At 51.3% G+C, this 12,266-nt stretch overlaps 1 protein-coding gene across 3 annotated transcripts; it reads left to right on the top strand.

The window, feature by feature from the left end:
- Positions 1-966: 966 nt before the first annotated feature.
- Positions 967-12,047, top strand: METTL21C (methyltransferase 21C, AARS1 lysine). Of its 3 annotated transcripts, none has more exons than XM_072760439.1 (5): positions 967-1,078; positions 3,609-3,749; positions 7,273-7,424; positions 10,196-10,313; positions 11,351-12,047. In XM_072760439.1, exons 2-5 carry the CDS (start codon positions 3,620-3,622, stop codon positions 11,743-11,745), a joined length of 795 nt encoding a protein of 264 aa, XP_072616540.1. In that variant the 5' UTR covers positions 967-1,078; positions 3,609-3,619; the 3' UTR covers positions 11,746-12,047. The 3 variants fall into 3 exon arrangements, with proteins under 3 accessions (XP_072616540.1, XP_025864704.1, XP_072616539.1); XM_026008919.2 differs by lacking the exon at positions 967-1,078 and adding an exon at positions 1,449-1,485; XM_072760438.1 differs by lacking the exon at positions 967-1,078 and adding an exon at positions 3,025-3,396.
- Positions 12,048-12,266: the final 219 nt, after the last annotated feature.

The following is a 12,266-nucleotide window of genomic DNA, read 5'->3' as shown; positions in this document are numbered from 1 at the left end:
CCATGCTGAAAGCCTAATCCCTCGTCAGGGGCTGACATTTCAACTATGTGAAAATCAGTCACGTGGCCTCTGCCCTATAGATTGCCACAGCCCGTGTGCCAGGGGCCGCAGACACATAGGGGGTGGCTATTGGACTTGGAGTTGAGACCTCTAGGCTCTTTCCCAACCTTCGAGCAGGAATTTCCAGGGGCCTAGACTCTATGTGTTTTAAAGCTTCCAGGTAATTTCTGATGTAGCCAGAATTTAGAGACACATACATATACATTGCAGTCAGTTTTCTAAAGTCATTTAAAGCATCGTAACCACCTTCTGATGACCACCTTTTGGCTACTTCTTATACATAGGGGTGCTTACACAGCGGTGCTGACCCCTGGTGGAAACAAGGTACCCAAGTGACGCAATCAGAGACCTGGACCACTGGGGGATATGGAAGCTTTGCAATGACAGATTTGGGCAAGGCTCCAGGTTGCCTCTCATTTAAGGGAGCGGGAAAGAAAACTCTGGTCGTGGGATCACAGCACATCCAGATGCAGATCCTAACCCAAAAGAGATGCACATAAAGGAAAAAACAGTGACAGCAGAGAAGAGAGTACCAAGGTGGGGTAAAATGATAAAAATAGGCTCTTGTATCCACTCAAGCTCAATTACTATTCTCTTATCCCCTCATAAACGTGAGTGATAGTTTAAATCCCATCTGCCAAGGTTTTAATTTACATGCCCTATATTCTATTTTAAGGGTTCCCAGGCTTTCCAAATGAGTACACGATTTTCTTCCTTCCTTTTTAACGGCCCTTCCCCCCCCCCCCCCCCCCCATTGAAATACGTTGCAACGGCTTGCTTTTTTTTCTTGGAAGTTGTTCTGGTTTCCTATTCCCTGTTGCCCCAACAAAATACTCCTCAAGCAGCTTAAAAGCCGTTAACTCACATCCCTTCTAGTTAGATGTTCTCCTGCCTTCTCCCGGTAGAGTCCTGTGTTCTTTCTGGCTGCTGGAAGCAGAGTCCAGGACGGTCCACAGCAGGCACGAGTCCTCCCTTTGGCCACAGCAGGTTGGCTAATGAGCACAGAGAAAGTCTGCAGGTCTGTTCAAAACCCCAACCACCCCAACCCCCACTTCTTTTTAAAGCGAAATGTGTCTACATTTCAAACTCTATCATGGCAGCTGGATACCAGAGAGGAGAGCCTCTGTTCTGCTGGAGGCATTTTCTGGATCTTTTGAGAGTGATTCCATTTCACGTTGCAAGGATTACATGTCAGTATGTAGGAAAGAGAGAGAGAGAACACTGAGAATTGGGAGAGGGAGAGAGAATGGATATTCTAGCAAAGTAATGTGTCTGAGTCCTGGTCGGTCATGCTACCCTAAATAACTTGGACTTGCACTGGCTGGCTTCTGTTCATAAAATGCTAATCCTTTCAGGTACAGATCTATATAAAACATTGTGGATTCAAGGGGGCACAGAAATCTCACATCTCTTCTGCTACGTAAGGTAATGTTTAAACTAACACCTTGAAATTATTTTGAGGGGACTAACATGAAGTCATTTGAAAAACTTCCCGAATCTTTAGCAAATACTGATGCACGCTATGTAGCAGATGCTACATCCCACTGACAGTACCAGGTAGAGCACTGTCAATACTTTCTAGATTGCCTTTCAACGCACAGATGCAGGGGGAAAATTAATTTCTCGCGTCAACTATGGTGATGGGGGAGGGAGTCGTTTCCTTTCATAAGGAAAAGCACACTTAGGATTGGAAAATAATTCTCCTTTGTTTGCATGCAACGTGAGGAACTGTCTTAAATTTAATGGTCAGAGGCCCCTGGTGCTGCGTGAGCATGGTTTGCATGGCCACCCTCCTAGGTTCAGACAGAATGGTTGCTGCCCCATGTGGGATGCTGTGCATGGCTTACCTCTCTTAATTCCCACAACCACCATTGGAGTAGGTGTCCCCATTATCTTCCTCTCCAACGAGAGGCCTACCTGGCGGGGTGGGGTGTGCTGAGATCCAGAGGCAGGCTCCTCACCAAGCGTGGAGGCTTGCCCACTGAAGACGCCGTGCGTACTCATAAACGACCAGGCTGCATCTCTTAGGGGAACAGTTCATTTCCTGGAGTTGGGGAAACTTGAAAGGAATGAACAATTATCTGCAAGAGAAAGAACTTCTGCTCGGAGGCACAGACCCACAGAGCACTCCGGCTGGTTTGGTTAGCTGGAGAAGTGGGGCAAATGTTGGATCGTTCGGTTCTAAGGGCAGTGAAAATGTCACTTTCACAGGGATCTCATTGCTGCTGCGTATTAACGCATTAACGGGAGGGACACTCGACCTGCCCAGGTGCAGAGCGGAATGACATTTGCCTCAGGGGTTGTGCTTTCTCGCATTGTGTCATTTTGTCTGTTTGCTCACGGATCAAGCCAATGCCCGGGGGCTTTTGGTCAGTTAGTCGGGAATGGTACTGCCGGCGTGTCTGGTTGCTATCCCCAGTTGGCGGGGGTGTGGAGACTAACTCAGGAAGGTAAACACAGGCGAGGAAAATCATTCATATTTTGCGGGGAAAAAAAAGACTAGAAAATATCCCTGTGGCAGCTAAGCATTATGAGTAATTTCAGGGCAAAGTAGGCAAGGGAAGCCCAGGCTGAACAAGCCCACCCAAGGTGCACCTGCCAGGTGGTTTAGAATGGAGATTCTGCAGCTGAACCTCCTGGGTTGGATTCTGGGCTTCGCCACTGCTCTTGGGCTGCTTTTCAAGCTCTCTGTGCCTGGATTGCTCGCATCTGAGAAGAGGCATAAGAATAGCATCTACTTCATAGGGGCTATTGCTAGGACTAGACGAATCGATACACGTAAAGCACCAGGGCGGGCCGGGCACCAGCACACGCCCTGCAGTGATGTCATCGGTTACTATTTTGATGCCGATCAGTGATCCCCACAGCCAGGTCTCCTCTCCTAAATCAGGTGCTTTTCATCTCTGTACGCATCACTTTCACCCTGCTGTTTCCCAGCACAGCCCTAGAAGGCCCTAAGAAGTCGCAGCAGACACTTATTATCCCCTGTTCGCTGATGAGGAAATGTCTCGGGAGGGGATTAAGTGAGCTGCCAAGTGCCCGAGTGGGGAGCCGGGCCAGGCTCCTGGCTCAACCCCCAGTGCTTTCTTGCAATATAGCCTCAGATGAGAAGGGAGCAGCCCTGTGTTTGGTTCAAATCCTGCCTTCTCATCCACGATGTCATTAACCCCTCAATCCACACGATAGCCCCGATGGCAGATGCGCTGCTGGATCAGAGTTTCTTCATTAAGATTCAGTTCCAAAAGCTACTGGAAATACATTTTAGACCCCAGCGACGTCGCGCCTGTCCTCCGGCGACACTTGCTCTGTTTTTGCATTTCTTGGTGCACAGAACAGGTGCGGTGATGTTTAATGGTCCCCCTCTCCTTTGCTCTGCAAAACGAGGGTGGCAGCTCCTTGGGTAGCTGCTTTGCTCACCCGGGGATCTAAGCTGAAAAGCAGGGGTTCTTTTCGGCTCAGCAGATGCTAAGGCGATAAGCTGCACCTTGTAGAGCCTCTGGGAGGCTCAGCCAGCCGGGGCTGAGCCTGTCCGGTTCTCTGCTCTCCAGCGGCTGCAGGTATGGACGTGTGTCTGAGCTCTGAGCAGCAGCCCGGGCGCCTGCGGGAAGTACCATGCACCCCAGATGGCTGCTTGGAGCCGGCAGTGGAGGGGTCTCTCCAGGAGGATGGCACCGGGGGACACCCAGGAGGTAACATCCTTCCTCTGTTGCTTTCTTGGCCATGATATTTTCCAATTAACTTCAGTGATAAGAATCCCCATCTCCTTTTAACTCTAGATTGTTCCTCTAGTGAAGCTTAGTAGAAAAGTGCCTTATGCAAGCATAAGCACCGCATTAAAAGTAATCCCTATTTTTTCATTATTTTCTTATCTAAGTCCACAAATTTGTCTTAGCCTGTGTGTAAATCTCAGATAGTTATATTTTTGTAATGAGCCCTTTAAAAAAAAAAAGACTTTATTTACTTATTGATGAGAGACAGAGAGGCAGAGGGAGAAGCAGGCTCCCTGCAGGGAGCCCGATGTGGGACTCATCCCAGGACCCCGGGATCATGACATGAGGCAGATGCTCAATCACTGAGCCACCCAGGTGTCCCTGTAACAAGCACTTTTAAAAAGCAACAAAATCTTGAGTCATGTCTGCTTTTCGCCAAAATTCTCCTGGCAGATGGGTTGCATTTCTGGACAGGGACTCCGTAGTAACAAATAACAGACATAACAAATAACGTCAGAAAAGCCCAGGTATGGTATTTTAAACATGTATAATCATTTAACATGGTAAAATTATGTTCCAGCTCAACTAAGACAGGCTTTTACTAAACTAGTTTTTGTAAAAAAAGGCAACTCTATCTCTAACGACTGATCTCTCTAAAACTCTCAGACTAACATCGATACAATAAATGAAAACATTTAACGTGAAATAAGCATGAATTTATTTTTGTTGAACATAGAAGGGTCTTAAGGGAGACTATTTATGCACCTGCGTTTCTTTACAATGTTGACTGGGGACATATATCTACTAGCCCAGTCACCTGTGAAATGATGAGCTGTTCCAAATCAACCCATTGACTTTTTCTGTCATCTTGAGAGAAAAATAGGTTCCCAGCTGGTGAGACGTGGGAGGAAGGACCTGTCTGAGCCATAGTGGGGGAGGTAAGACTGCAGGAGCTGGCCTGAGTCCTGGCTGGTCTGGCTGCTCCGAGTCACCTACCCCAGTGACAAAACCTCAGAGGGAAAGGAACAGCCCTGTCCTGACTCCTTGCACTATGACAGCCTATCCCAGCTCTTGAATTTCAGGGCTTTTTTTTTGAGGGTTGTTGTTAATCATGGCCATTATTGTAATGTAAGTTATGAAAATGTACCACTAAATATATTACATAAAAGCCAGAGGTATATTAAAAAACCAAGGTAGTAAATACAATTCATTGTGACTTACTTTAATACATTTTAAGATTATCTTTAAGATTGTCTATGCTCGGGATCCCTGGGTGGCGCAGCGGTTTGGCGCCTGCCTTTGGCCCAGGGCGCGATCCTGGAGACCCGGGATCGAATCCCACATCGGGCTCCCGGTGCATGGAGCCTGCTTCTCCCTCTGCCTGTGTCTCTGCCTCTCTCTCTCTCTCTCTGTGTGACTATCAAAAAAAAAAAAAAAGATTGTCTATGCTCTGGAGCTCACTGGTGTCCGTTGCACCGCCTGGTGGAGAGCACTCGTGATGGTGTGCACACCTCTTCCTGGGGGCGTTGGCTAGTGGCTGGAAATCACCATGGTGGGAGCATTCACACCATGGTAATCCTCGAACCCTACAAAACAGGGCTTCTTCTTCTTCTTCTTTTTTTTTAAAGATTCTATTTATTTATTCATGAGAAGACACAGAGAGAGAGGCAGAGACACAGGCAGAGGGAGAAGCAGGCTCCATGCAAGGAGCCTGACGTTGGACTCGATCCCAGGACTCCAAGATCACGCCCTGGGCAGGCGCTAAACTGCTGAGCCACCCGGGCGTCCCTCCTCGACCCCCTATAAAACAGGGCTTCTTTCCTGGCAGGCCCCGGTCTCTTCCTCTGCCTTTTTATCTTCTCTCCAATGGTTCAATCAGCCTCTCCGCTCGCGGGAAGAAGCGAGAGCCTCTTGGGTCATTCCCAGATGATGCGTAGGGGGTGTTCGATGCCAGGAGTCAGGAGCGGCCGAGGCAGAGTTGGCCGAGGGCCAGCGGCCTCCTTCCCGCCCCTGCAGCCTCCCACAGCCCCTACCGGGACGCTGGCCCGCACCTGTCTCGGTCACTATTATTAGCAGGTTCCTGCAAGCTCGTGAAGGCCCGGGTCTCTGGAAGCTCAGCATTTAGGTCAGGGCACAGACCTCTCCCCCAAGGGTGCAGCTCACACCGCATCACCACCGGGGAGCCAAGAGCAGCGCTCCGCGGAGCTGTGGACGTCTGTGATGCTTGATGGCAAACCAGTCACTGCGCTCCACGGTGCTCAAAGGCCGCTCCTCAATCTACTGCACACCGATCCTTTTTGCTAACATACAACAAAAATTCATTCCTAGGAAAAGCAAAATGCAAATGCATGCGAGGACAAAACGCAAGCCCTGTTTTTGTTTTGTTTTGTTTTGTTTTGTTTGTTTTTATTTGGTAATTGGACATGGTCAAATTGAACTAGAACTGCTCTAGCACGTGTGCTAATCAGGGACACCCGAAATTGCCTGCCTCCGAGGGGCAGACTCCTGATTCGGTTTCTCCAAAGACCCCCTACCCTTCACCCTGTATTCGCACCCCGCCTCCTCCTCTTCCACCTCCAGGGTACTCTGGTTAGAGCGCCTCAGATGTTCACTGGCCACTCCTTATAGCTATTTTCCAAAGCCCACATGCCACCTGCGGTTAAAAATGTCCCAGGCAGATCTCAGGGAGCAAAGGCAAGTTTCGTGCAGGTTTCCCTCCAGCTCCTTGCTGCTAATTTCTCCTCAGTGCTGGTACCACAGCCGCTGGGCTCGGCCGGCCCCCCGTGTGCATGTGCTCAGCATCCCCACTTCTGACATTTCCACGCAGCGCAGCTCTTTTATTCTCAAACACTCAGCAAAATCTGCACAATCTCTGCTCCCATGATGTCAGCCCCGATCAGGTGCTCTTTTCCTCTCATTTTATATGATATTTGAGAGCTGCTCATGAGTTTAAAGGGTATTTAAAGCAATTGTAACTTAATAGTCAGAGCTCATCTGACAACCTCCCCCAGGACTGTGGAGCTGGCTCGTCTTTGGGTGACCTGTACCTTTTGAGGAGCTGTTGTAGGAAGGACTTAAGGAACATGCTCCAGCCAACATGTTACTTCACTTCAAGACCTAAAAATAGTCAGGTCTGTGTTTGCTTAGGTCCTCATCCAGACAGCTCACTCCTGCCATTCTGTTGGCAAGCTAGCTTTCCCCTGCCATCAAAACACAGGGGTGAGGATGGAGCCACACCTCTCTGTCCTCTGCTACATAGCGGAATGGACCCAGGGCATCCTCTGGTATTTTGTCATCTCACGAAAACATCGCATCTGAACTTCATGTCCCTATCACCCCATATCACTCAGTTTTGCGCTAGTTTGTGGCCGCTGTCCTCGCCAGCATCACCTCCTCTCTGTGGGAAAACCACCCACTCCATTCCCGTCTCACCAGTTGTAACTCATGTGTACTTGCACTGGATCAACAAATCATGGAGCCTATTTTATTTTCTGCCCCACAGATTCTAACAAGATAGAACCATCTCTTCACAGCCTCCAGAAATTTGTTCCTACAGATTATGCCAGCTACACTCAGGAACAGTACCTGTTTGCAGGCACAAAGATTGTTATCCAAGAATCAATAGAGAGCTACGGAGCCGTGGTGTGGCCAGGGGTGAGACAATCATTACATCGGGGATGTCGGGGCTTCTGGGGGCACATTTCCACACTTTGGGGTTGCCTTGGACAGTTGGCCAAGTGCTTTCACATTCTGGGCTTCTCCAGGAGGGAGTGAGGGTGAGGGTGGGGGTGCGCTTGGCCTTGCAAAAGCAACAACGTCTCCCCAAGAAGCCATCATTTCTCTCTGTGCCCTGCTTTCTGAAACACTATTTACATTAAGATAAACCTGAATATATCAGGAGGTAAGATGAAGAATTCATACGAATTTTGGGAATAAAGCCAATCGGAGCCAGTGTTCGTTTCCCTTCCATGCTGTGGGTGTTCCCAAGGAAGCGGGTAGGGAGCCGCCTCCGGCCTCCCCGCAGCAGCCCCCAAGGGGGGCACGGAAATGGGGGAGACGCTCTGAATCTCGAGTCAGTCCGCTAGCCCCTGGCTTGTGTCCTGGCTGCTGGCTCCGCTTCTCCCAGCTTCGGTCTGTCCTGGGGCGCGGGCCGTGTGCTGTCACCCCAGGATGCCCTGAGCACCGGCGGGAGCGCTGCGGGTGCGCACCCACCCCCTGGGGTTACTCACCCGATGCCGGGCGGGTGACATGGGGCTCGGGTCGGTTCGCCTGGGAGGGCTGCGCCACTGATTTGGGACAGCGGCCTCCGATGCCAGTTTGCTCTTTGAGAGGCTCCGGATCCGAGCTGCTCCGTGGTTGCTGGGCAATGGCCCGGGTGCGGGTTCAAACGCAGACGGAGGCCTCGGAGGTGCGGGGGGCTGGGCCTCTGCCTGGGGCGCTGCTGGCAGGTGGGACGATGGGAGCCGAGCGGCGAGGGTGGAGGTGCCAGGGAGCTCCCCGGGCGGTGGCCTGGACGCCAGTGGCAGGTGAGGACAAGGAGGAGGGACAACAAAGGGCTCCAGGCTCCTGGAGCTGCCCCCGCCGCCCCGCTAGGGAAGCTCGTGTTGCCCCCCGTGTGTGCAAGCATCATTCCTTCCTGGGAAGTCCTCTTGCTTGGCGCCCCGCGGGGCTGCCAGTGTATCTGGCAGGTGGGCAGCCGCGCCGACGGGTCAGAGGGAGAGTGTTCCTGGCGGCTGCCTCCCCGCCAGTGAGGCCTCGCCCCCCCCCCCACGGCCTCTCCTGGCACCTGCTCCCCCGCCAAGGGCGGCTTGTGCGGTGGGGACACGCCTCCCCGCGTGACCGCAAGGCCGCGGGGCCTGGGGACGGCAGGTGGGCAGGCGGGGGCAGCCGGGGCAGCCGTCGGGCTCCACGTCTGGCGGCTCCAGGGGACACTGCTCCTGCCGCCGTGTCCCCCGCGGTGGCAAGCGGACAGGGACGGCGCCTTCCCAGCGCCCGGCGTCACCGCAAGGGCAGAGCAGCCGCGGAGCCGGGAGGCGGGAAAGCGCCGCACACAGACGCTCGTTTGCTTTGCACCTCAGGGCTCAAGTGGCCACCCCGGGGACGTCCTCTAGCCGAGCCCTGCCCGCCTCCCTGGGCCGCCGCGCAGACCCCGCGCCCTGGGTGCCCCCGTGGAGGGGTCGGGGCCGACGGGAGGGACGGAAGGAGGAAGGGAGGGAACCTTTGAGCTTCTCTCTCTCTCTCTGTTTATAAATTTTTTTATTGGTGTTCAATTTGCCAACATACAGAATAACACCCAGTGCTCATCCCGTCAAGTGCCCCCCTCAGTGCCCGTCACCCATTCACCCCACCCCCACCCTCCTCCCCTTCCATCGCCCCTAGTTCGTTTCCCAGAGTTAGGAGTCTTCATGTTCTGTCTCCCTTCCTGATGTTTCCCACACATTTCTTCTCCCTTCCCCTCTATTCCCTTTCACTATTATTCATATTCCCCAAATGAATGAGAACATACACTGTTTGTCCTTCTCCGATTGACTTATTTCACTCAGCATAATACCCTCCAGTTCCATCCACGTTGAAGCAAATGGGGGGTATTTGTCGTTTCTAATGGCTGAGGAATATCCCAGTGTATACATAAACCACAGCTTCTTTATCCATCATCTGTCGATGGACCCCGAGGCTCCTTCCAGTTCGGCTATTGTGGCCTTTGCTGCTGGAGACATCGGGGTGCAGGTGTCCCGGCGCTTCACTGCATCTGCACCTTTCTCTGTAAAAAGTCCTCTGAACTCATTCGCCTGCTGTTTAACATCTGGCTGCTCCTCAGGGTGCGGTCCGCGGGCCTCGGCCCTGCTGTCGCCCAGCGGCTCCCGGAGCCCCCGCCCCGCCCCGGGCGCCCCCCACTCCGCGCCCCCCACTCCGCGCCCCGCCCCGCCCGCGGGCGCTGCCCTGCGCAGCCGGCGTGGACCGTCCGCTTCTTACCCGACCGCTTAGAAAGATGGGCTGCGGGGCCGTCCAAGCAGCCGAAGTTCCAGCCGACCCGAGCTCGGGGAAGGGAGTCGGGGGACGCGGTGAGGACGCACAGCCCCGCTCAGGAGCGGTCCGGGCGGCGAGGCGGGACGGAGCCCGGGGCCCGAGGTGGCTGTTCCCGCCTCCTCCCTCTCCCGGGACTCGGACTCGCAGGACCCGCTGACCGCGCTCTCCGGGGCGCGGCTCCGTAGCCTCGGGGCGCAGGTGGCTTAGCCAGCGGGTGTCCAGCCCGGAGGCCCAAATAGGGCGTGGAGGGCCTGTTGGGATCCTCATGAGCCCCTCGACAAACTGCAGCCATCACTAGCACCTCTTGTGGTGTTTCGCGTGGGGAACTGGAGGGGGGTCCGGTCGCCACTGCTTTCCCATGTTCCAGTGCTCAAGTGACAACTGCAAATTTATTTTAGGCTGTGGCTTTGTGTCAGTATTTGGAGGAACACACAGAAGAACTCAATCTCCAAGATGCTAAAATACTTGAAATCGGTGCTGGACCGGGCCTTGTCTCCATCGTGGCCAGTATTTTAGGTTTGTCTGTTTCTTCCTGACTTTGTCTCAGAGCACCTGGACTTTGACAGCAGCGATAGCGAGTGCTTTCCGCGTGGCCAAGTGTGACTCAGGTGCTTGGCCATGATTTCACGTACTGAATCCCCCAAAATGTCATGAACTAGGAATTAGTACTGTGAACCCAGAATTAAGATAATCGCACATTAGAGAGAGGTCGGGGGACTTGCCCACCTCACCAGTGACTGTGTGAGGAAGTGGAGATTCTGAGGCTGTGACTCCCCCACCCCGTCGTAAACAGCTGTGTTAGGCTGTCTCCTGTTTTTCCTTGCAAATATTGTAACTAACATTTTGAAGAAAAATAAGTGGGTTAATCCAAGGTGGAGACAGATTGATAACCCAAATGCAGGTTGTGAGTTCCTAGGTGCTAAGCAAGAGGTGGGTACAGAGGTGGCATACTTTTGCCTACACTACTACAGATCTTCTTCTATTAAAATCAATCTGGAAATGGCGTGGTCCACTTAGTGAACTATTGTCACTAGCTTTAAAACATCTAGCAATTAATTTAACAAATTTATGTTGGAGACAGTCATACAAAATAGATGAAATCTTCAGGTAAGGAGAGTTTTACAAGGGAAAACATGATAGATTATTATATTAAGCAGCTAATTATCCTGAAATCTCTCAACACCGCACCACTGTTTTATTCTATGTCAGTGGTTCACAACCAAATGTGATTTAGCCCAGAAGGACATTTGCCCACGTCTAGAGAAGACATTTTTGATCTTCATGACCTGGGGGTGGAGTCGGTAGGGAGTGGGGGGCAGTGGTGAGAGTGGGGTAGCGACCCCAGACTCTGCATCAGACAGTGCACAGGGCAGAGCTATCGCAGGAAAGAATTACCCAGCAGGATTGGGTCAAAATGTCCTGCCCACCTGTCAAAGGGGACAAAGCTAAGATAGCGCAGCTCCATTTCTTGTGTTCTCTCTGAGTGCATCTGTCCACTGTGGCGGCCTGAGTGTCTCCTGGTAATTATTACAATTTCTCTCTTAATCTCTCAGGGGCTCAAGTCACAGCAACGGATTTGCCTGATGTCCTAGGAAACCTTCAGTATAATCTTTTGAAGAACACAGTAAAGCGTACAGCACATCTGCCGGAAGTGAGAGAACTGGTTTGGGGAGAGAGCCTGGAGCAGCACTTCCCCAAGTCAACATTTTATTATGACTACATTCTGGCCTCGGACGTGGTTTACCACCACTACTTCCTGGACAAGCTGCTCACCACCATGGTGTACCTTTGTCAGCCAGGCACGGTGTTGCTTTGGGCAAACAAATTCAGGTTCAGCACCGATTACGAATTCTTAGATAAATTCAAGCAAGTTTTTGATACAACACTCTTGGCTGAATTTCCAGAGTCATCAGTCAAAGTTTTCAAAGGAATACTAAAATGGGATTAAATTAAACAAAATGCCTTTCGAAACATTGTCTTTTGAGCAGTGTTGGAAACTGTACTGTCAACAAAAGACTGTGAGATCAAGAAGGTAGTGCATAAAACCGACTTGTATACCTAGAATAAGCATAGTTTAATATTCTGGCATCTTTCTAAAATAACCCATTTAAGATTATTTTAGGCCAATCTAAATATCTACAATGAATAATATGAGAACATAAAAGTAGCTGTGCTGGCTTCCAAAAACTCTCAATTGTTCAATAAACTTTACATGTATAAATTTGTAAACAAGTGGATTTCCCCCGTTATTTCCACTGTGAATTTGTTAACACACGTTTGTCACAGGCTTTTAAAACTGAGGCTGACAGGATCCTTCTATCTCAGTTTTATACAGATTTTAGCTGTAGCAAAAGGAATGGCTACTGAGTGATGAAACCAGTAACAGGCTTACCATTGATTAAAAGTGAAAAATACAGGAATGGAACCAGAATAAGGAAATGGATACTGTCTTAGGAACTTCCTGAGAAT

This window comes from Vulpes vulpes, chromosome 6 (genome assembly GCF_048418805.1).
Source record: "Vulpes vulpes isolate BD-2025 chromosome 6, VulVul3, whole genome shotgun sequence".
NCBI lineage: Eukaryota > Metazoa > Chordata > Mammalia > Carnivora > Canidae > Vulpes > Vulpes vulpes.
This window is presented reverse-complemented; position numbering and strand designations above follow the sequence as displayed.